General features: G+C 44.3%; 1 protein-coding gene across 1 annotated transcript in view; it reads left to right on the top strand.

Annotated features, from left to right (window-relative positions):
- ADAMTS17 (ADAM metallopeptidase with thrombospondin type 1 motif 17) overlaps positions 1 to 25,658 on the top strand; it is a 348,762-nt gene that overhangs the window by 261,850 nt on the left and 61,254 nt on the right. Inside the window, exons 16-19 of the mRNA XM_029239604.1 lie at positions 6,789 to 6,869; positions 15,373 to 15,530; positions 18,698 to 18,857; positions 21,003 to 21,138. Of these exons, the coding sequence (XP_029095437.1) occupies positions 6,789 to 6,869; positions 15,373 to 15,530; positions 18,698 to 18,857; positions 21,003 to 21,138 (535 nt within the window). The remainder of the gene's footprint in view (positions 1 to 6,788; positions 6,870 to 15,372; positions 15,531 to 18,697; positions 18,858 to 21,002; positions 21,139 to 25,658) is intronic.

The raw sequence follows: 25,658 nt of genomic DNA, 5'->3' as shown, positions 1-25,658 counted from the left end.
CCAATAAATATGTGCTAAGATGCACGGCCACATTGATAATGAGGGAAAAACAAACTATATTTATGACGTAACAATTTTTCACATCTTGAACTAGCAAATATCCAGAGGATTGATAATATCAAGTATTAAGAAGCCTGTGAATAAACATGTATTCTCCTGTAGTATTGGCTGACTTCTATATTAGTTAAGCCATAATGGAGGGCGATTTAGATGTACATTTAACATTTAAACTACCTGTGTGTTTGACCCAGCAATTCTCACAGCTGGCCTGGTATGACATTGTTTATATGCACAAGAAGACATGTGAAGAGCTGTTCATTGCAGTATTATTTTTAGTACCTTTGTAGAGATATGATTCACACATCATAAAATTCATCCATTTAAAGTGTGCAATTCAAGGGGATTTAGTACATGCACAGAGTTTTGCAGCCATGACCACAATCATCCCAGAAAGAAACCCCACACCCATTAGCAGTCATTCCCCATCTCCCTCCTACCCCAGCCCTAGGCAACTACTTTCTCTGTCCATCTATTTTTCTATTCTGGACACTTCATATAAGTCGCATCGTATAATACGTGGTCCTTTGTGACTGGCTTTTGTAACTTAGCATAGTATTTTCAAGGTTCTTCCTTGAAACATCTAGCAATGCTTCATTCCTTTTTTATTTTTTTGCTGAACAATATTCCATTGTATGGTTATATCATATTTTAAAAATACATTCAATAGTTGATGGATATTTGAGTTGTTTCTACTTTTTTGGTTAGAATGAATAATGCTGACATAAACATTTGTGTATAAGTTTTTGCATGGACATATTTTTCATTCTTCTTGGGTGTGTACATAGGAGTGGAATTGGTAGGTCATATGGTAATTCTATTTTTGAGGAACTACCAAACTCTTCTCCAATATGCCTGCACCATTTTACATTCCTACTAGCAATAAGTGAGGGTTCCAAATTCTCCACATCCTCTCCAGCACTTCTTATTGTTTATCATTTTTGTTATAGGCATCCTAATGGGTGTGAAGTGGTATCACATTATGGTTTTGATTTGTATTTCCCTAATGGCTAATGATGTTGAGCATCTTTTCATGTGCTTCTGGCCATTCATATATCTTCTTTGGAGAAATGTCTATTAAAATCCGTTACCCATTTTTAAATTGGATTGTCACTTTATTATTGAGTTGTAAGTTTTCTTTATATACTCTGGACGCAGTTCTTTCATCAAAATGATTTGCAAATATTTTCTCCCAGTGTATGAGTTTGCCTTTTCACTTTCTTGATGGTGTCCTTTGAAGCACAAAGTTTAAAATTTTGATATGATCCACTTTATTTTTTTTCCTTCTGTTGCTTGTGCTTTTGCTATCTAAGAAACCATTGCCTAATCTAAGGTTACAAAGATTTACTCCTATGTTTTCTTCTAAGAGTTTTATAGTTTCGCTCTTAGATTTAGGTCCATGATCTATTTTAGATTGGGTTTTTTGGTACGGTTTGAGGTAAGAGTCTGCCTTCATTCCTTTGTGTGTGGATATACAGTTATCCCAACACTGTTGAAAATATTCTTTCTCCATTGAATATTCTTGACATCTTTGTTTTAAAAAATCAATAAGGGACTTATTTCTAGACTCTCAATTATATTTCATCGATAGAAATATCTGTCCTTATGCTAGTACCACATTGTCTTGATGATTAGAGCTGGCTAGAAAACTTTGAAAGCAAGAATTGTCACTTCTACAACTTTGTTCTTTTTAAATATTGTTTTGGCTATTCTGGGTCCCTTGCATTTCAATATGAATTTGAGGATCATCTTGTCATTTTGGGCAAAACAAGCTGGAATTTTAGTAAGGATTGTTTTGAATCTGTAAGTCACTTTTGAAGTATTCCCATCTTAACAATATTAAGTCTTTTGATCCATGAACCTGGAATGTTGTTCCATTTGTTTAGATTTTCTTTAATATCTTTCAGCAGTGTTTTTGCAGTCTTTGGTGTAGAAATCTTGCACATCTTTTGTTAAATTTATTCCTAAGCGTTTTATTCTTTTTGATGTTATTTAAGTCTAATTGTTTCCTTAATTTTATTTGGAAATGTTTACCCCTAATGTATAGAAATGCAGTTGATTTTTGTATATTGATCTTATATCCTGCAACCTTTCTGAACCTGTTCTAACAGATTTTAGTGGCTTCCCTAGTATTTTTCTATATATAAGATCTTGACATCTGCAGATCGAGATAATTTTACTTCTTCCTTTCCAATTTGGATGCCTTTTAAAAAATTGTTTCTTGCCTAATTGACATAGAGAAAACTTTCCAGTACAATGTTGAGTAGAGATAGCAAGAGTGAACATCCTTTGCTTCTTCCTGATCTTAGGGGGAAAGCATTATTTTACCATTAAGTTTGATATTAGCTGTGGGGTTTTTGTAAATGCTCTTTATCAGACTGAGGAAGTTTCCTTTTATTCGTAGTTTGTTGAGTATTTTTATCATGGAAGAGTATTAAATTTTGCCAAATGCTTTCTCTGCATCCACTGAAATGACCAGGTGGGTTTTGCCCTTTTTTGAATAAATTACATTGATTGTTTTTTATACGTTAAACCAACCTTGAATTCCTGGGATAAATTATATTTAATCATGGTGTATAATCTTTTTTTATGTTGTTGGAATAGGTTGCTGGTATTTAATTGAGGGGTTTTGTGTGCCTATTCATACATGATACAGCATTGTTTCCAAAAGTGACAATTTTGAAACAACCTAAATGTTCTAAATGACAATTTTGAAATAACCTAAGTCAGTAGGGGCATAGTTACATAAACTACATAGCAATTTAAATGAAAAATAAGGAGAGCTATACATACTCACATGGAGAGCTTTCCAAGACACATCATGCTTTTTAAAAAAATTGTAGTATAATACAGTAGTCATAAATGTTATTCCTAACAGTTATATAAAATATAGACAAATAAAAAATATACCATGTGATATTTTCATATTTATATTTGTGTAGATATTTGGATAAATAGTAAAATATCTGAATGAATATATACCAAACTAATAGTGGCGGTTCCCACAGGGCAGGGGAGTGGGATTAAGGGGACTTGAGATTTACCTGTATTATTAAAATGTTGATAATGGGAAAATACACATGTATATTTCTGTAAATTTAAAATACATAAGTGTTTACAAACATAAAAATTAACTCACTGATACACACAAACCCATGTCCTAACAAATTTTACTGTAAACTAAGGGAAAGTTCTGTTAGCCCACAACATTGTCCTGTTCTTCCCACACAAACATGGAGGAAGCTGGTACAATTAGAACCTGTGTCACTTAAAAATTAGTAATAAATTTAGAAAGAAAATTAGTACAGGATCAACACACGTATACTTCAATAGGAAAAGGATAAAAGGGACAAGGAGAACAAATGACTGATTTAAAAAAACTCACCAGCAAAATGTTACCAAGGGGAAGATGAAAATTTTGACCAAACATTATTGCCATAAATTCCAAAAACTGATTAAATAATACCCTCAATAAAAGAAGAACTCATTGATAAGATATGAGATCTCAAGGAATAAGCAGTGAAGCAACAAAGGGAGATGAAATGTGACTCAGCTGAGGAAAAGTGTAGAAGAAGAAAATGAGTCCATCACAGAAACCAAGTCTGCATGGAAGCAAAGGAAATCTCACTGCTGAGAACACAATGAGAAGCATGGAGGACAGGACTGAGAAAAATGAGCAAAGCAAAATGGAAACAAAGAATCAGAAGGATAAGAGATTAAATGAGCACTATGGAAAAAAAAGGGGGGGTCAAACACAAATAATTTGGTATCCCTGAAAAAAGAACACCAAACAAATTGATAAGTATATATATATATATATATATATATATATATATATATATATTTAAGTCTAATAATAATAATATAGCTTTGTGTCCCAGGAAGAAGTTACACAAAACTATGAATAGCCTAACAGTTATTAGATTTTAGAGTTAAGAATCTTTTGAGTATCTGATCCAAATTTTAGGTAAGCTAATAAAGGGAAAACATCAGATTGGACTCAGACTTTTCCACACTAGCATTCAATGGAACAATTCAAATAATAGCCTCAGAGAAAGAAAGTGTGACTCAAGGATCTTATACCAGCCAAACTGGTATTCAAGTATCAGGATAATGAACAGTATTTTTTTTTCAATATATTACAATTCAGAAACTGTAATTTTCTTTGAGCCCATCTCAAAGAGAACAAACTTGAGGAAAGCAGGAATTTATCGGAAAAGCTGGAAAAAAGACACATAGTAAACATTAATTTTTAGAACTAAAACTAAAACAACTGCAGGAATTATCTTAGAGACCAAAAGATAAATGTCATAAACTAATACAATGTAGGAATGATTCAGTAAAAGTTGAAGAGGGGTGTAAGAGAGTGGAGGGTGGTATACTTATGCTGATTTCCTCATCTTTTAATATCCAGAGATTAAAATATTTCACTTACAGCTAAGTCACATAATAGAAATATAAATATAATTAAAGGTTTACAGGAAAACATCAGAATAAAAAAGAAATAACAATGAACTAAAATGTATTGGTGAAGGAAAAACAAGACTGAGATACCGACCCACACACCATGTTAGCCATGACAAGTGTGATTACAGTTAAACTGCTCTGAAGTCTTTGTATTGTTTGGGAGAAAAACAATATGATGATCTCAGTAGATGCAAAAACGCACTTGATTAACTTCAATACCTCTTCATAACAAAAGCTCTTAACATACTAGGGTAAAAGAAAACTTCCCTAACCTGATAAATGATACCTATCACATTCTCACTGCTGACATCATTTTCAGTGGGAAAACTCTGGAGGCGTTTCTCCAACATCATGAATAAGACAAGGATGCCTCTATCTCATGTGGCATACGACGTGGTTTTGTAAGTTCCAACCAGAATGGTGAAAGGAGAAGAAATCCAAAGCATAAAGATCAGAAAGGAAGAAACAAAACTGTCATATGGGCACGTTTCAGTTAGTTACATAGAAACCTAGCCAAAAAATAACAAATTATTGTAAACGATAAGAGTGTTAGAAAGACAGCCAGCTACAGGATGTATCTTATCAGATCAATCTACTTTCTACTATATCCTTTTATAACTTTTGAATTTTACACCTTGGGCACACATTGCCTAGCAAAACTCTTTAATTATTTTAAAGTTACCCCTGATCTTTTAAAACCATATATAATACCCTATTGGCATAAAATGATGTGTGTATGTTTATATGCATTAAGGTATGCTGAAAAGGCTGGTCATCAAAAATATGGGTAATTTTCTTGGTGCTATGTTGTATAGGTTGGTTTTAGTTTTTCCCCTTTTGTGGTTTGGATTATCATGTACTATATTTATAATGAAAATAAAGCCATTTTTACTATGAGAAAATGAGGAAATAAACTCCTCAAAATAGATATTTCCATAATCTCTACATACCTGGGCCCAGAAATCTCTCATTTTTAAAACTCCCCTGCTGATGTTGATGATCACATTTGGGAACCACAGGGGTAGGATTTATCATCTAATTTGGTATCATCATCTAAATCACTGAAGCAAATGCACATTACCTTTGTCTAAAACCCAAATGTAAGCCAAAACAAAATGATTACCAGCCTGCATTTCAGAATCTCACCATTGTGTTGGGCTCGTTAATTGACACAGTTGTCCAGTTAACCAGGCATCAGCCAGCCCCTGACCTCCTCCCTGGCAGCCTCAATCATTTCCTCCTGAATCTTTGCTAACCACCTGCCATTCTGGGCACATGTGGGGTCAGAGCATGGGCAGAAGGCCCTGGCCTCTGAGGGACCCCATTATACTTGGAAATACTCAAGGAAATGGACAAAAGTACATACTGCGACGGTTGCAGAAACACCCAAACGGCACTGAAAGCAGGAAATGGTACCCAGTATTGAGGCAGTGGTTTTGTCATAGGGCAAGTAGCCTAGCTTCTGCTGTCATCCCATGGAATCAGGAAAAAGTTCAAAGTACAGCAAAGAGTGAAGGAATCCAATAGACGACACAGCCAGGGGCACTCTACACCCGTGCTCTGGGGAGGTGCTCTTCACAAAGAACTCCAGGCTCTTAGTTTGCTAGGGCTGCTGTAACCAAGTACCACAAACTGGGTGGCATAAACAGGAGACACCTATTGTCTCACAGTTTTGGGGGCTAGTAGTCTAGATCAAGTTGTCAGCAGGGTTGGCGCCTCGTGAAGGTGAGGAAGAATCTGTCCCGTGCCTCTCTTCTAGCTTCTGGTGGTTTTCTGGCAGTCTCTGGCTTGTAAGATGCATCATCTCGATCTCTGCTTCATGTTTACATGGCGTTCTCCGTGTGCACATGTCTGGGTCCAGATTTCCTCTTTTTATAAGTATACCAGTCATATTGGATTAGGGGCCCACCCTACGCCAGTATTACCTCATCTTAACTAATTACATCTGTAGCAGCCCAATTTCCAAGTAAGGTCACATTCTGAGGTCCTGGGGTTTAGGACTTCATCATATGGATTTGGGGGTGGGAGGACACAGTTCAACTCATAATACATGCAAGTGGTGCTCTCTGGAATTTGGGCAGCCAGGAGATTCTGGCCCTAGCACACTTCTTGACTGTCTTGATTTCTCAGAGCTCTGCAAGCCTGCGGGCTCTGAAATTACCATGGGGGTGCAGCAGTGTGGGTTTTGGTGGGGGGGTGCTGCGGGACCTCTGATGGAGGGTAGAGGTCTGGTCGGCTCACCTGTGTGTTATCTGTCACTACAGGTTATATTGAAGCTGCTATCATTCCAGCTGGAGCTCGAAGGATTCGCGTGGTGGAAGATAAACCTGCCCACAGTTTTCTGGGTAAAACAAAAAATGGTTTGACTCATAGTTTATGTTCTGAGCATTGATTCGGACAATCAGGCTGCTAATTTGGTTCAGCAAAATGCTGAAGCGGTGCTCTCAAGCCATTGGTTTTATACCCATATTTTAGGTGTAATGCTATGAGTAATCAGCATGGACCAAACAGTGCTGTCATATTTGGCTCAAGTGCAGCCATCCCCAAGGTAGATGAGGGGCGAGAGGAAGGGGTGAGTAGGAACCACCAGCTTCGGACAGGAAAGCGGGTGACAGAAGAGTGAGTGAAAGAAGTTGTGAGGAATTGGGATAGCCTAAGTCCCCCAAAGTAACCCCAGGAGAGCTCAGGTAGCCCTGCCCCCTCCTCCCAACTCTCTTACCTGCCTCCCATCCACCTGTGTCCTGGAGGCCATAATGGCCGCTGCTGTTCCTGCTGCCAGCCTAGGACCCTGCTGTCCTTCGGGTTGACATCCATGTCAGTTTTCATCAGCCCCGTCTGTGGTTTGCTCCACCTCCCCGGCATGGACGCTGGCCCAGTCCCGCCTGGCACTGTTCTCTGAAACTGTCCCAGCTGTTGTTCTACAACTAGAACAATGCTCGTAAATGCTTTCCGAAATTGGGCCTTGTGCTGCTCTCAGCACCTTCTTCAAAGTGATGGCCTTTTTACTAAATTCTCAAAGAGTCCCCCTCCTTTCTGCCCACCTCAGGAAATTTGGTCAAGTTTACCAGCATTTGCTTCAGAGCCCCATCACCCAGTGTCACCCCCAAAGTTAGCCTTTCCAACTGGTACACTGGCCCTCCCAGACCTGGAGATGACATTCCTGCTCCCCAGAAGCACTGGGCCTCTGTGGGAGTCTGACATCACCTTTGACCCTTATCATATTCAAAAATCATGATCCCAGTATCTCAGGTGCTGGGGCAATTCCAAGGTCGGCTTACTGGCCCTTCCATAAAGCACCAGTAGGTGCCCTGCAAATAAGTTCCTCAGCTTCCAGTCCTGCCCTCCGAGACTTCCCAGCACTGTTCCTCCAGCCCAAGGTATCTGGTGAAAATGGGAACATTATTTTTACTTCTATGTTTCTGCGTGATATAAGAATGACAGAGGGATGTCAGAATCTCTTAGATCACTCAACACCTAATTCCTGTAGTAAAAATGACTTTTCACTGGAACCCATCTTAGGGCCAACAAATAACAACTAGTGGATGGTGCCCGGGGAGCCAGCTCTCACGGTGGTCCCTCTCCGCTCCTGAAGCCTGGGGGCCACACATTCCAATAATAACAGTGACATCGACGTTGTGACTCCCAGTCATTGAGCCCTGCTCTGCTTTGCAGACCTGACCCCTAACCCCACAATGTACTGCAGAGAATTGACGTGCCTATTTCACAGAGGACGAAAATGAGGCTCTAGGAGTTCAGCAGCTTGTCCAAGCTCCTCACTGCAGCTGGGTCTGCTGCAACTCATGGAGCCTCCCAGAATTGCTCTGAGGTGTCAGTCACGGCCAGAGATGGAGTGGGGACGATTTTTCACTGGAGAACATATGTTAAACCTGCCCATTGCTACTGCTTTGGTGTGTGGATTTCAGAGAAGCAGATGTCCATCCCGAAGAGATTGGTTGAATGTCTCAGGATGAATTCTCAGCTCCCCAGAAGCACTGGACCTCCCTGGGAGGTTGGAGCCAGCCTCTGTCCTCTTATCTGGAAATCGCAGGGTCTGGTGTGTGCACAAGGGAAATCCAAAGGTGGTCCATGCTTGTTACGTTTCTAAAGTTAGCTCAACAAGCCTTGTTTCCACTCGGGGCTGGGTGCTTTGGAAGTCAACCCTGTGTAACTTTGAATTACTCTCACATTGCGGGAGCAGTTCCTAAAGAATTCACCCCACCTACCTTCAACCCATGCTGCCTGGCTTTCTGCTCAAAACCACCTGGAACAGGAAATGCCTCTGCAGTTTGCATCCATAGTTGAGAGCAGAGCTGGCAGAACTCCGAGTGGAAATAAAAGGAGCTGACTCAATGCCAGGATTAGAAGTAGGTTGAACGTGGGTCAAGTCTTCCAGTGGAATCCAGGAGGGAGAGAGACAGAAAGGAGCCTGGCTTCTTCACAGCGCCATGCAGGGAGTGGGCATGCAGACAGGATCCGAGCTCTTGTGCCTGCCCCCAGGCAGCTCCAGAGAGGAGCCGAGCCAGCCCAGCAGGAATGCCCCCTCCCTGCTCCCTGGAAAGGCTCAGGATCTCTCACAGTGCCGGGAACTACAGGGACATTGTATAAATGTCCACAGAGAGATAGAAGGGCCCTGAGGGAAACAGACGGTCACCATATGACCTCACATTCCAGGCCATTGAGGAGGTTTGGTTCTGCTGTGGTAGCAAGGGAGAGCGTGTGCCATCTTCATCCCTGCAGAAGTCTCTCCAGCTGTTGAGAGGCTTCTGAGGGCTCCTAAGCAACACACACAAAAGCAAGTGCTGCTATATTTGTGACAGGGTTTAAAACATCCACCCTCTGACTGAGGCAGGATCAGCAAGTGAAAATATCCTCCCCAGCAAATCAGAACTACAGACGTTACAGATAGAATCAAGTCGCTCAGGAATTCCCTTTGTTCTTAACTTTATATTTCCCTATCAAAGCAGAGCATTTGTAATCATCTTAATGGCCCCTGTTGAGTTTCTAGGCCTAAAAATTTCAAATATAAACTAATCTCAAAATACTTACAGACGAAGGGGGCTTGCACATACCATTGATGCCAAAGGATGGAGAGAAACGGGAATTTCTGGGGCCCAAAACTTATTTAATTTGGGAGGCCTTCTTTTTTTTTTTTTTTTTTTTTTGCGGTACGCGGGTCTCTCACTGTTGTGGCCTCTCCCGTTGCGGAGCACAGGCTCCGGACGTGCAGGCCCAGCGGCCATGGCTCACGGGCCCAGCCGCTCCGCGGCATGTGGGATCTTCCTGGACCGGGGCATGAACCCGTGTCCCCTGCATCGGCAAGCGGACTCTCAACCACTGCGCCACCAGGGAAGCCCGGGAGGCCTTCTTTACGGGAAAGAATACACTACGTATAGGGCCTTGGAAAGGACTGGTGCACGAGAGGGGCCCCGGAGCTTCGGCCTCCCTGGCTCTCACAGACCCTGCTCTGTGAAGCTTGCTTCGGGGTGGAGGCCGCTACAGATGGGCCAGGAGTGACCTGCACACTCTCTCTTTGGGGCTGACATGGCCCCACAAGGTGGTTTTCTCATCAGACTCCACATTGAACCTATCAATTCACTGTCAGTGATGTTCAGATCTTGATGTTCCAACAGACCTTCTGAGGCTGCAGTCTTACCCTTTTGAAGGGATGTCAGGTGCTAAACTCCAATTTTAGCAGGAAGTTCTGATTTCTCAGCATGGACCACGGCAACCTGCAAATTTTGAATCCTGCTGACTAAATGACTCACCCCAGAGTCAACAGGCTTGCAGCGATCCCCATGATTCTTGGAACTGCTGGCCTGTTACTTATAATTCTGCCTCTGAGTTTTCATCCCACTGCAAAATGCATGAAGGGGTGTCATCACGATCACACTGTCCTGAGGAAGGGGCTCCAGCTTTCAGACGAGGGGTCAAGTGGCAGTTGTAAAGCTGAGACTGGGGTGCCTGGAAGTTTGCAGCCGTCGTGCAGATGGCGGCCGCAGAGCTTGGACAAGCAAAGTAGATGCTTTCTGGAACCATGAGAGCCCCGACCCCGACCACACACATACCCTGAGGCTGTGACAGTATGAGATTTTGCCAATTCAGCAGCCCCAGGCCAAGACCTGGGGGTCAGGTGACTGCAAAGACAGGTGACTTCAGAAGTCCTGGGAGTGCCCAGCAGCGGTATGTGGTTGGGAGAGGTCACGGTTCGCATCTCTTCCCATCTCTGCCTTCACAGAGCTCACGTGGATAACTTGAAACCTGTCATGTGGGCACATTTACACCTTGCATAGTGACAAGCACTATAAATCTAGGCTGCTTTCCCCAGAGAGCCTGCCACCAGCACTGCACTGTCTGGCGTGTTCCTCCCCATCCTGCTGCTGGCCTTTTCTGGAAGAGCCGGTGAGCCACTGCCTGCCTCTCTCATTTGCCCTCCCCCCTTCTCTGACCGTACTCACTCCTCCACGGCCTCACCCACCCACCCTGCGGGCCGCCTCCTGAAATGTCGCCTCCCCCAACCCCTACTGCCAAGCAGGACACTCCCCTGGTGGTGAGAGGGTGGCATGCCACCAGGCCCAGCAGGGTCTTCCCCTGTGTCACTCACAGCGAGTGCCTCTGCCGGCAGAAGTGGGGCTTCCCCAGGCGGCCCTCACACCTCTGCGCGGCATTTCTGTGGATGGGTTTATGATCGGCCCCAGGTGTGCCCTCCTGCACTTTTTCCAGTCCTTCCCACCCTTGACCTCACAGGTGTTTGACTTTTGGCACGGAGGCAGGGTGGTTTTCCGTTTATAATCCAATAAAGTCCTTTTAGAGCACCTTAGCAACAAGGCCAAGTGAGAAAGAGCTGCGCATCCTGAACAAAGCGCCGGACAGGAGCGGGGCCCAGGAGAGCCTGGATAGAGTATACCGGGCCTTCTGAATCTCAGGGGGTACTAAGCTGACATTAGTGAGGATCCTAGCGTGATTTCTAGGAATCCATACTAGTAATTTTCTTTCTCAGCCTGCCCTGGCCCCATCATGGTTAGTATTTTTTAAAAACCAACCTCCAAATGTGACATGTGAAAGCTAAACCCAGTTCTCAGTTTCTGTGTTATTGGCTTCAGACACTGCTGGATCCAGGGGCTTAAAATGATATCATGGGAAATAGAGTCTCTGTCCTGGCACTGCTGTCCTTTCTCAGTTGACTTTAATCTAGGGACCTCTTGCCACGTACTGGCAAGACTTATATCAGGTCTCTGGGCAACCTGTGGAAAGAAAGCTCCTTCTTCCCAAGGTGAATGAAAGTCTTAGAATTGACTCTTACCTTCCAGGGTTGGGTGATGGACGCAGTCCTGGAGCTGGGGTGGAGTTTGGGGTCAGCCCCACGTGACTGGGGGAAGAACACATCCCCAAAAGCTCTCTGGGTGTTGTTACTTGCAGAAGGAGAGAGAGATGGCAGGCAGCAGCACACTAGATGCTCACAGAAACCCTAAGACAGAACAAGGCCAGGGCCCAGCCTAGGGCACTGAATGCAGGAGTCGACTGGGGCACACGCATGGGCTGAGACAGGAGGAGAGGGTCACCCCAATGTGCCCCTGGTCTCTGTGTGGGAAATGGGTTCTGTGGGGTGACCCCAGTATGACGGGGGTCAGCAGACAGCTTTACAGAAACTCATTCTGCTCGTCTCTCTGATTCTCAGTTTCAAGGGTTCTCAACATGCTTGTGTCCCCACCCCAATGACAATGACAGTGAGCCTTCTCTTTCCTTCTCCACCTCCATAGCCCCTCTCTGTCACCTCCTCTTCCCAATCAGGCTTCCAGTATTCCTTCACCTTCCACTTGCTTCTCCACATGGGGCAGGGCACCTTTCTCCCTCCACCACCCTGCACAGAAACTGAGCTTAACAGGGAGGCAAGAAGCAACAGCCCAAGCTGCCCACACGCTCCAGGCCACCTCTTCTCCCTGCTTTTCTTTCAGTCTCAGCTCAGGGCTCCTCCTTCAGAAGCCCTTCCCCACCTGCCCCAGTCTCTGCCCACACGACTGTGCACGGGCCCCAGACTGGCCTCTGTCACTGAGCTTCTGGAAGTGTATCGTGTTTATCTGTCTTCTCACCAGTCTCCCTTTCAAACATTGAGCTCCCAAGGGCAGGAGCTGTGCCTCCATCACCAGCTACAAGGCCCTCAGATAAAGGTGAGGGATTGGTGTAGGGATGTGTCTGCTCCCTGTGCTTCCCTGACTTGTTTTTACTGAGGCTTTTCTTTTTTTTATTTAATTTATTTATTTTTGGCTGTGTTGGGTCTTCGTTGCTGCACGCAGGCTTTCTCTAGTTGCGGTGAGCAGGGGCTACTCTTCGTTGTGGTGTACGGGCTTCTTGTTGTCGTGGCTTCTCTTGTTGGAGAGCACGGGCTCTAGGTGCACGGGCTTCAGTAGTTGTGGCTCGCAGGCTCTAAAGTACAGGCTCATTAGTTGTGGCCCACGGGCTTAGTTGCTTCCATGGCATGTGGCATCTTCCTGGACCAGGGCTTGAACCCGTGTCCCCTGCATTGGCAGGCGGATTCTTAACCACTGCGCCACCAGGGAAGCCCCTACTGAGGCTTTTCTTAAAGGTGTCTCTTCCCTCATTTGTTTGTCTGCTACTTCCCACCAGCCCGTACTGATTCTGAAAACCAGATTTACATATGCATGTGCAAGAAACAATTTTCCAAACCTTCAGAGAAATTGAAAGAACAATGAACACCCATACAGCTTTAGCCTAGATACCTGAGTAGCTAACATGACCAAATGTATTTTTAGGTTATTAGTTCACTGGAAGCTGTGGAAAACCGTAAGTTTAGTTATTTTTATGAAGGTATGTAGAACGTGAGACACCCCCTACAGCAATTTGAGCTTGGAATTTGTTCTCTTTGAGAATATGACATTTGCACATTTCAGTGTCTGTCATAAAACTCTAGACTGATGCTATAACCTAAAGAATGTGGGAGCTTGGTGTGTTTAGGTTCAGGTCTCCACATGACAACGTAATAGCTGTGTGACTTTAGGCAGGTTACTTAACCTCTCTGTGCTCCCATTTCCACATCTGTGAAAAAAGGAAAATAATCCTTTACCTTAGAGAGTTGTTGGGAAGGTTAAATGGGTAAAAGCATATGGAGGAGCTAAACCAGAGAATGTGCCCCTTAAATGGGGACTTGCAGGCAGTGGCTGAGTAAGAGAAATAGGCTCAGAAATTGTGAGTATCCCAACAGTCTCACTTCCTTCCAGTAGCCAGGAAATCTCGATAGTAGGCAGAATTTCTTGAAGGGAAGCATTCGATTCTAAGTGGTAGAGCTTTCTCTTTTCGAAGCCTTCCCTGGAGTCCTGTAATCCCCAGCCACTCACTGGGCAGCCACCCTGAGTATGAACCCCCTCCTGGAAGCCATCCTGCTGGAAAGCAGCCCTTCCCAGGTCCCTCGGTTTCTCTTGGTGGCTCCTGTAAGCACAGAGTCCTGAGCATGCACCTCCCCCTTACTGGCCAGGAGAGCCTGCTGGGACCATTGTGTCCTGCAGACGAGGAAGTGGAGGCCAGCATCCCCCGGCTGCTTGTGGCCTGACCAGGACTGGACCCACCAGGTCCTAACCCAGCCAGGGGCTCGTGGACTCAGGGTTAACCGAAACCACTTTTGGGTTTCAAGTCTCATTATCCAAAATTGGTATTAAATGTGGGCATTTTATTAATATTTCTGGCCTCATAAGCAGAGAGTAGGGAATGGGATAGAACCTGATTTCGCTGATTATGGGTTGAGCAGGGTCCCAAGGTGATTGAGAGCATCTGGTTCTCAGGGGACTCTAGCTGCACTGGCAGAGAGCATGGCATTGGACTTGGGGTGCACGGAAAGTTTTATTTTTTGAGTGACGTAAAGACTTAACTGTCACCCATTTTCATTTGCCACCTCCTCCAAAATGCCAGAGTAGGTTCTAGTTATTTCTTTCTTTCCTAAATAACAAAACAGCACAAAAAAACAGAATTTCACTGCAGAATGCTCCCTCATGAGAACCACATGACTCTAAAACCTAAGTGAGGAAACAACAAAGAAAGTCACTGGTGAGCACTCAGATAATAATAGCTTGTGTGGAAAACCAAATCTTTGCTATGGCCAATCAGCAAGATGTCGATTCCTTGTCAGTTCCAACACACTTTGTACAGAGTGTGAGAGAGCAAAATGTGAACCCAGCAAAGGCCACAAAGCTGAGGGTGGGAGGGCCCCCACCACCCACAAGACATCAGCTCACTGTTACTGCCACGCCTGTAGGCGGCTCAGGCTTCCAGACACTCGTGTTTGGTAGAATGACACTTGTTTCTTGAAGGAGCATCTGCTTTACTAATCCAGGGCTATCAAATCCTTGAGGGGCATTGGAGTTAGGCCGCCCTCTAAAAAGCCCCAGGTAGGTAAGAGTAAAATGAAGGATGAATTTTGCTAAAGCTACAAACCCTGTTTTGTAGCCTTGGACACATTAAAATAGAATCTGTTCATCCAGTGGAAAACCCCCTACTCTGTAAATCTCGTGAAATGTGATTGGGCTGTGGCTGTCTCCATTCTCTGGCGCTCCTCCCCGCATCCCCCACGGAGTGAGCTGATTCTGAGACAGCGGCCCATGCTCAAGAGGTGCAGGAGTCACGACAGCTCTCTCTCGGAGGGTCCTGGGGTCAGGAGCTGTTCTCTCCCTGTGAGCCAGGCTTCTGTTCTCAAAGAAAGCTTCCTTTCTCTCACTGCAGGCCTCCCTCTTCTCCCCTGTGGAGGTAGAGAGCGAGACCTCTAACCCACCGCTCAGGACACCCTGACTCCCTTCAAAGACAGACTGACTCCCCCTATTCCATGGTGTTCCATTTTCTTTCTAGCTCTCAAAGACTCCAGCAAGAGATCCATCAACAGTGACTGGAAGATAGAGCTCCCCGGAGAGTTCCAGATTGCAGGCACGACCGTCCGCTATGTTAGAAGGGGCCTGTGGGAGAAAATTTCCGCCAAGGGACCAACCAAAATGCCTCTGCATTTGATGGTAATTTGCCGTGCTTTTGCATTTGTCTTGAGACCGCCGGCTCCAAGAGGTCTACCAGTTGACTTGTTCCCTGAGACCCTGTGGGCAGGAGGTACACCTGGTTCCTGGTGGTTTGCCTGGCCACCTGCTGCTCAGGTCTCTCTCTTGGTCTTTTCTTATCTAATCCCTTTGCCACATGCTTCAAAATTCTGCCCTCTCAAAATTTTGCCCTAGCTCTTTACTGGCAGAACTCCCATCTTTTCCAAAAGGAACCACCTCCAGGAAGGAAATGCTTAGCCATGTGGCCGCCAGGGAGACTTGACATTATTAAGCAGACAGCCCCACTCACAGTCTATGTTTTTGTTTTTTTTTTGCGGTATGCGGGCCTCTCACAACTGCGGCCTCTCCCGTTGCGGAGCACAGGCTCCAGACGCACAGACCCAGCGGCCATGGCCCACGGGCCCAGCCGCTCCACGGCACGTGGGATCCTCCTGGACCGGGGCACGAACCCGTGCCCCCTGCATCGGCAGGCGGCCCCCAACCACTGCACCACCAGGGAAGCCCCACAGTCTATGTTTTAATATCAGATGGCTTAGATTTGCCCCACAGTTTGTATATCCACATCGGAAACTACCTTTTGGAAATGAACTGTTGACACTGTTTCCAAACCAATACCACTCAGGTTTTCCAGACTCTGCTTGCAACAAGGATTCAGGAATCGAGGGAGAACCAGATTCTACAGGCCTATTCACTCCCCAGGTGGTCTCGAGAAATCGTGCAATCAGGCCAGATCAGGGCACTCTGGTCTTGTGTGTTGTCTCAGGGAGGACCCCATGCAAACCACTGAAACATCCGGTTATGCTGCCTTTTAAGAATATGAAAGATCTCCAGGGACAGGAATGCCACCGTTGCCTTCTCAGGGTTTAGGACTTCTCGTGACTAACTTTTGATAGCTTGTAATTATTGAATCCATGTCTCCTTCCAAAGAATGGGAGTTGTGACAGCTTGTGTGTCTGCAATCAAAGCACATTTTGTCCTCCATGCCTGCCAAAGTCTCTACTTGGAAGTTCTTATCTCCCCATTAATTTGTGGTCACTGGCAACCTGCAGCTGTTCAAGATTAGGTGACACCCAAGAGATTCCCAGGCCACTTCCCAGGGACTCTCCTGAGGAGACCAGCTCTACGTGTGAGCAGCAATGTCACCCACAATGGCCCTAACCCTGTTACAATTTCTGATAAGAGTAAGGGGAGCCAGTTTCCACAGATGACATAAACTGTCCAGAAATCTATCAGTGCAACACTCCACACCCTAAATCTACTGCAGGTATATACTTGCAAGTTGATTTCTGGGACCTAAGAACCGGTACCTAAATCATTTCTCTGTGATTAGATTGTTTCCTAATCTAAGTCATTGGAACAAATCCTCCTGTCCTGAGTTAAAAGCAGTCATTCAGAGGGACTAAAAGAGGAAGTAAAAGACAAGATAAAACCCAAGATAGCAGCATCACCTTTAGCATGTGAATTTGCTTTTCTAGCAAACACCAAGATGGGCCTATTTCCTTTCTTTCCCAAAAGCTTTCATAAACTGTGAGTGAATCGTCAGCCCATTAAAGCAAATGCACAGCCTGGATTCATTCAGACCATAATAAACAAAACTCTGGGAAAGCAATAACTACCACAGCTGAAGTTCCTGCCCTCTTGAACATTAATCACTTTTCTCTCTTGAAATATAATTGTTACTACCAGTTTTTAAACCTAGAAACGAGAGGAGCCCATCTGCCTCTGAAGGAAAATCCATTGTCCACTAACTGAGGTGTGCACATTGCTTGCAGAGTCAGGAGTGCCCGTAGAGCCACGGGGACCTGCATTTGAAAGCAATTATGCACACGCATACAAATTATACGTGGCTACAAAATTGCATGAAATTGGTTTCATATGGATTCTCAATTCACCAGTCTTATTCCCATACTGAGATAATAAAGATCTCTTTTAAAGCCTTTTTTTTTTTTTTTTAAACTGGAGGCATTTTTCCAAATGCATTACTGCAAGTCTCTTTCTTGGAGAAGTGGATGTTTATTCAGTTTGGGCTGCTCTTAGCACCCCACCCCACCCCGCCTGCAACTGCAGCCCTTGGAGGGCTGGGAGATGCTTGGGAGGGAGGACTGCTCCTGTTGTCCAGCACACCGTCCACCTGGCCTCCCCAGGTCAGGTGGAGCACCCTCTGCCTCCAGCTCCTGCGGGCCGGCTCTCCCAGACCCCGAGCTGGAAGTGAAGTTGCTAGCTGCTTAGACCCAGGACTGCCCCCTGGTTCCAAGCGTAGCCTGAGGATATACCACCCACAGCCAGGCCACTTGAAGCTCCCACAAGAGTGCTTCTTTTGCACCATTATGTACACGTAGGGAAATAAAGCCAGTAGAGCACCTCTCTCTCTACAGGGCTAGAAACATGCATTACCAAACAAAGAGCAGGCCCTTCCAGTTCCCACTTACCAGGATTGCAGAACCAGGGGTCCCCAAGCTGCACGATGATGGCTCCCCTCCCCTCACTCCCAGCTTTAAGCCCTGCGCCAGGCTGTGCCACCCCGTGGACATCATCATCGTCCTAGCTCCCATGGCGGCAGGAAGGCTCCTACATCCTTGACAGGCATCCCCAAGATTCCCCTGCAGGGGGCTGTGTCTACTCTTGAGCCTGCCTTACACATAGCAGTGACTGGTGCTCGGGGTGTGAAGAGTGGTGTTCATTTTCAAAGTAGAGTAACCCTACTTGTTCAGATGCCTGTTTGAGAAAAGCAGTATATTTGTGTCTTTCTCCCTGTAAGGGCAGCTTCGTGGGTGACTGTGGGAACGGGTACTTTGCTCTGCCTGGAGCAGCTCTCCATGTAAAGTGCAGTTAGAGCCCACAGATTTGCTAATCCCCAATCCCTCTTCTAAACCAGTCCTCTCTCCAGTGGAAAAGAGTAGAACTCCCTGCCGATGGTTTACATAGGCCCCTGCCCTGAATTTGAGTATCTAGGGAACCCAAGACTGAAATAAAGGTGTGCCCCTGGAATGAACCTGTTTTGAAACCCTGAAAAGAACAGGTTACCCCTGGTAGGGAGACAGCCACAGCATGGCTTGGCTTGCAAGTTCAGCAATCCTGGGAGCTTTCACTTTATTTCAAAATGGTCTTTTATTTTGCTGCTGATCCAGGTGTTGTTATTTCATGACCAAAACTATGGAATTCATTACGAATACACCATTCCCGTAAACTACACTGCTGAAAATCAAAGTGAACCAGAAAAACCACAGGACTCCTTGTTCATCTGGACCCACAGCAGCTGGGAAGGTTGCAGTGTGCAGTGCGGAGGAGGTGAGCAGTAGGGTCATGGGCTCATGGGGTGTGGGTTTTTGTCAAACAGAGAAGTGAATTCAGAGCACTCCGTGGCGGGTGCACAGAGCCTTGGAAAGGCTGGCCACATAACCTGTATTTCCATGGAATGTAACCACATCCCACTGCAAATCTCTCTGCAGAACACTTGGGCAGAGTCTTCCAAACTCCTCCATGCCGGAGTTGTGCCCAGCTTTGCCTATGGCATGGGGCCCTTGGATGCTGATCCGAGTGGAGGTTTGGCCGATGAATGGTTGTGTCACAAGTGTGACAGGTGACCCTGGGAATGAATAGAACAGACTTCCATCTGTTGCTGTTTGATAGAGGGGCACTGGAAGATGTTTCTGACCCTCAAATACCCTTTCCTTTTTGCCCCAGTGGCCAATGGAAATACAGGGAAACCAATGGGACCAACAGTAATACAATGGAAAGAAAAAGTCCTCCAACTCCAGTGAAACGTTCAGAGCCTGAGTCCTGGCTTCATGATTTGCCTCCATATATTAGCAGATGATTTACTCTCTCTATACTGATCAGCCGTCATGCCCACTGCAGGGAGGAGACTCAAATACTGCAAAAATCAATATGAACAAAAGGCATGGTAGTCATTACTGTGTTGTTTAGGAGGAGCGGTTGGAAGCATTCTGAACTCTTAGCCAGCAGCCCCCTTAGTACAGCGTACTCTATCACCCTGACGGGACACACAGGGGGGTGATGGGGGATGGATGCAGGATGGGTGAATTTTGATGGACACAGAGTTAGAACAGAAGGTTGACCTGGATTCTGGAATGCCAACCCAGAGGGTGGGCTGGCAGGTGGGACCTGGACATGGCCTCACCGACACTCAGTCCTGCGGAGCTGATGGCACCGACCTTTTCCACTGGGGCAGCTTGCTACAAAGTAAGTGTGGCCCAAATGGAAGAGTTAGCAGGCTCCGTTGGCTGGGGGGCAAGGGGGTACTGTTCTGCTGCTGTCGCTACTGGCATCCTTTTATGGCTCCCTGACTTCCAGCTCCCTGACCTGCAGTCCAAACAGAAATCTGGCTTGAGGCAGCTCCATGCTTTCTATGCTTACACAAGTTGAGGGCTCCATAATTTTGAGTCATTTCTTCATGACAAATTCCCCAGGAAACAGATTGATTTAGGAGTGTGGGATCCATATAGTCGTGCTTGACTTCCTGTTAATCTTTTATTATGACACTTCCCAAATAATAACAATAGGAATATAGCTAACATGAAGTGTTAACCCCTGCCAGGTTCTGTTCTAAGCATTTTATATGTATCAATTCATTTTAACCATCCCTAAAGCACCCTAAGGCATAGGGAAGTTAAGCGAGTCAGTCCAGTGGAGGAAACAAAGGCACAGAAACGTGAGGGCTAAGTAGCAATCCTGTGCTCACTGTGCTAGTAAGCCAAGTCTGAACCCAGACAGCCTGGCTCCAAAGGCCGCCCTTCTAGCTCCCAATCATTCGCCCCCACTCCTAACAAAGTCATGGTCAGCTAGTGTGCAGGGTGCTTTGGGAACACCCAAAAGAATGACTACATCCAGCTGGGGTGACCGGTTAGTGAAGCTTCCCAAGAGCACGTGAGGCTTAGGCACGAGCGGCAGTTGATGGAGAGACAAATTCTCAGGTTGGGTCTGTGTCCTTCAGACTAGCCTTCCTGTTTCTCACTTCTCTCCAGCAAGTAGGAGTTCTGTAATAAGTAGCCATCATCTCTGGTGAGGGCTGATATACAGTTGTTTAATCAAGACCAGCTCTCCATAGACTTTAAACATCAAATGAACAGATAGAGATTGGCAATCTTTGTTGGAAATTAAAGACCCAAATCACAACTTTGACCTCAGTGAACCCCAAGCTTTCCAAGGACATGGCTGATCTAAAGTGTTGCTTCTTTCTGATCCTGTTCTAGAATCTTTCTCCTGCCCCATGCTGCCCCTGCCATGTCTTACACACCCTCATCCCAAAGATTATGGTTCTCCCTCTCTGACAAACAACAAGGCATTACAATAGTCACTTTAAATGACAAACTGATCAAAAGATGCACCGGAACACTCCTCCATAAGGTGAATGAATGGCCTTACCAGGTGTGTGTACCACGACCTCTCAGTTCTGTGTGGTTTGGTTTCCAGGGGAACGCAGAACCATCGTGTCCTGCACACGGATTGTTAACAAGACCACGACTCTGGTGAACGACAGTGACTGCCCTCAAGCCAGCCGTCCGGAGCCCCAGATCCGAAGGTGCAACTTGCACCCATGCCAGTCACGGTAAGGAGCTGTGGTCTCAAGCTTGGACCCTCCAGGGTAAAACAGCAACACCCATGAATGGGGGATGGTGATGCACAGTTAATACCACAGTCTTGGTCTGTGTTCCATTGTTGTTGCTGAGTGATTTCTGCTTGCTCAAAATACTGAATTTCTGGCTAAACCAGAACTTTGATAGAAATGTACAGTGCTCACTGGAAGGCATCTCATAGGGGGCGATTAAGACCATCTCGTGAAAAAAGAAATAGCCATCCCGCACACTTTCAACTGGTACATGTCAACTCCTGCAAATTACCGTGTCTTGGAGAAAAAGGAAATCAGTGTCATAGTATGAGCACCCGTGAGTAGGTGTACATAAGTTAGTGTTTGTGATTGGTCTATTTCAGTGGCTGAAATTAATGTCAGTAAGTTATTTGTTGTTTGGGATCCATCAGAACTTCTGTTTCCAACCCAAGCTTTCATGGCCGTGTACTTGTGTGCTCTGAAGTGAATTCTCTTGAGTTGTCAGCTGAGAAGAATTGTGTGAAATGTGTTCATCAGTTAAGCCTCCTTATTTCCACTTTAGTGGGTCTTTGCATCTGACTCTGTTATATTATGTAATATCACTGGCCTCCCGTTCTGCCCTGGGTTGAGGCGCATGGATTTTGTTTTGTGGTTCTGGGCATCAGGTTAGGCATGTTTAGCTTTTGTAAGGAGGCTGGACTTTTAACCTGGCAGTTTTTTGGGTTTCTTAAGCTTGATCCGTACCACTTGCCTGGTGAAAAGGTTTCACAAAGCATTTAGTTTTCGTGCTGACCCTCTTTTCTTTGTCAAACTGGTAAAATGTGTATGAATGAAAGTGGGAAGACAGGAAGGAAAGTGAGGTGAGACTTGTTTCATTGATTTTATGTGGTCCTTTTAAATTAAGAATGAAATCCTACCCTAATGCTGATGGCCATGAGGAACAGCTCACTTCTGCAAGTCCTGAGCATGCTGGGTGTGAACAGCCATCCAGCAAACCTATCAGTTGATTGGTCAATCTATCCATCAGTCAATCAATCACACACATGTGGGGCCAAAGAAGGAAGGACTTGCAAGCATGAAGACTTAAATAGCAGACAAACCACAGTCGCTTTTCCTGAAAGCAGAGACAGCTGGCTCTTGTGATATGATTAGAAAGGAGAATAAGTGACTCTAGAAGAGGAGAGGTCAGCATGGGTTCAAGGGCATGATTGAGCAAGAAAGTTCCTAGGAACCCATTCAAGAGTCATATTTTATAGTCATTTGTGTTTTTATATTGTTTTAGTATCAAAATATTTTTAAGTTATGCACAGAAATGAAATATATGAAACATGAAATCAGAGTTGCTCTGATTGAATTGAGATGTATATATAATGGGGAAGAGTAGCCCAGTGTACTCGGCCTTCCCCTCCTCTCACAGTAGGCCCACAGGACCTCTGTGAAACACCAAGGAATAAAGTTTAAAAACTGACAGTCAATGATTCTGCTTCCCATAATGATGGAGTAGCTCGTATTGGACCAAACCTCAGTATTCTCCTAGAATGATACTCCAGAGCTGTGCTGATCAATATGGTAGCCACTAGCTAGTCCAAATCAAGATGTGTTATAAATGTAAAATACATACCAGACTTCAAAGATTTAATATAGAAAGATATTGTAAAATATCTTAATAATTTTTAATATTGATTACATGTTGAAATAATTACATTTTGAATACATTGGGTCAAATACAATATATTATTAAAATTTATTAATATGTTAAAGTCACCTGTTTCTTTTACTTTTTAAATATGGATAGTAGAAAATTAAAATTACATATGTGGCTCATGTTTTATTTCTATTGAACAGCACTGCTATAGATTAACATAACATGTACAATGTTCAGGATACAATTCAAAATTACTAGACATACAAGGAAACAGAAAAATGTGACCCATAGTCATGAGAGAAGGCAATTAATGGAAACTGACTCCAAAATGACATGTATGTTGGTATTAGCAGACAAGAATTTCAAAGCGGCTATTGTAATTATGCTCAAAGACATAAGGAAAAATATGATCATAATCAATGAACACATATGAAATCTTAGCAGCAAAAAGGAGACACTAAACAAGAACCAAATTTTAGGACTAGAAAATACAGTATCTGAAATTTTGAAAAAATCACTTGATGGGTCTAACAATAGGAATTATCCAGTCTGGAAAATGGAAAGAAAAGATTGTTGATAATTTACCTGTGGGAAAATATCAACCATTTTAAATAAGTATAATTGGAATCACAGAAGGAGAGGAGAGGAAGAATGGACCAGAAAATCATCAATGAATTAAAAACAACCAAAAATTACCCAGAGTTAATAAAAGACGGAAGAGAGGTCACATCCTGAGTACTTCAGCTAGAGCCAGATGAATTCAAAGCTCCATAACAAAGCTCTCTAATCATTACACTAAGTGGGTTGATGAAACACCTTTATGATTTTGCCACCCATAGATTTTCTAGGAGAAGACTTTGTTGCACTGCAAAACTAACCAGAAAATCATGTAGAAAAACACCTACAGAAGAGTCACATGAACAAGCAAGAGTTAACAAAGGTGCAGACTCTACATATTGGTGCCATGGAGCTGCTCTAAGCTTGGACAAAGAACATCGAGCTTGTGTGTGTGACTCCAGAGTGCTCACAGAGCCCAGGCCTGCAGTCTCGCCATGTTTGAACACAAGTTCAAGCCAAACACACTTTAGATTAAAACTAACTTCAGAAGCACATTCTTAGTGTCTCCTTAGAACAAGGGTCAGCAAACTTTTACTGTAAAGGGCTAGATAGTAAATATTTTTGCTTTGTCGGCCATATTCGATCTCTGCTGTCTATTTTTCGTTTTGTTTTATAATCCTTTTAAACATATAAAAACCATTCTTAGCTCCTGGGCTGTACAATCTGCAGGCCAGACTTGGCGCATGAGTGATAGTTTGCTGGCACTGCCTTAAGTTATTATCTACCATGGTTTTGCCCACTGAGATGTTGGGATCACAGCCTCAGCATGAGCCCAAGCTCTGAAGGTACCACCTCAGGGAATGCATTCTCTTATTACACAAAGGAGGTCACATTGTTATACTGAGTTACTTTTTATTGACCAATCATTCAGTACTGTTTTTTAAACCATCCAGCATGGCCCTCAGCACACAGTACAGAGTCAGTAATTTCATTTATTCAAAACGTGTTTATTGAGCATCTTCTCATTCACTAGATCTTGTTCTCGGTACCAAGGTATTTAGAGGTGAGAAAGACAGGCAAGGTCTTTACTCTCAGGTAACTTGATAAATACTAGGTTTCTCCCTTCCACCACTCTCCTTTCTGTCCCACCCCCTTTCATCCCCTTCCCAACTCTGTAAAATCATGTGGATCAGACTTAAAGAATGAATGGAATTTCCAAAAGCAGAGGAGAAAATAAAATTGATAAAAGAGAAGACAGCACCTGGAATTTGCCTCAGAGCCTAGAAAAGAAATGCCTGGATGCCTACTCTAGTCTGGTTTTATTTGTTGGTTTGTTTATTTGTTTATTTTGAACCATCTGACTTTGTAACTGTTTCTTAAAGTGGACACATGGAAGTGAAGTGTCATGACTCATCAAAGACTATTTATTGTTTGGCTAAAGAAACGTGCAATCTGATAGATTTTAAAGCTCCTGCAAATGCCAGTTTTATTTATTTATATACACATACATACATACACAATATACATATATGTGTGTATATATATATTATGTACAGATATTATATATATATATACACACACAAACATATTTGGACAGTAAAACTTGAGTTACTGAATAGCATGATCTAGTTGTCATGAATCTTTCTTAAAACTATAGAGTAATATGGATTTAGGCTAGTAAGTGAAAAAGAGTAAAGAGATTGATCTGAGAAAATGAGTGCTAGACAATCAGAGAGAGATGTAATCCATAAGTGGAAACTGAACTTGGGTCAGGGGGTGGGGTTTGGAGAAGTGTGGGGTCTGGAGAAAAAATGGGTGCTTCAGGGGGTTGGGGGTGGACATGATTGGAAGACAGAGCCTGTCAGCTGGAAGAAGAGCCCAGAACCCAATGGTGTAAACTTTATTTAAAAAGCCAAAATGCAGCACGCTGTTGAACCTGGCAAGGTGAAGGAGCCTTTCTATATTATTTTTACTCTTTGACCTTTAAGCAAACAGAGATGGTTGTCTTTTTCCCTTGTTTTTCTTTATTTCCCCTGATTCCCCCTTTAATTTTCTTCAACCCTCTTTTTCCACTGAGTTCCCGACAGTTTCCTTTACCTTCCCAATTCACACCATTAACACCTCTTTATTCTAATCCTGCCCCTCACTCTGTGGATACTTCTCTCAAACCCTGCCATAACCATGTGGAGTCTGGAATGTGACACACAGGGCAGATGGCCTCTCTCCAGCATCTTGTACAGCAACACAAACATATCGACAAACCTGGACCTGACATTGGCAGGAGAGGAAGAAATCACAGATCAGCTCAGCTGTCATG

This window comes from Monodon monoceros, unplaced genomic scaffold (assembly GCF_005190385.1).
Source record: "Monodon monoceros isolate NGI ecotype Baffin Bay Population unplaced genomic scaffold, NGI_Narwhal_1 Super_Scaffold_21, whole genome shotgun sequence".
Classification (NCBI taxonomy): Eukaryota; Metazoa; Chordata; class Mammalia; order Artiodactyla; family Monodontidae; genus Monodon; species Monodon monoceros.
The sequence above is the reverse complement of the archived record's forward strand: the minus strand, read 5'-3'. Positions and strand labels throughout refer to the sequence as shown.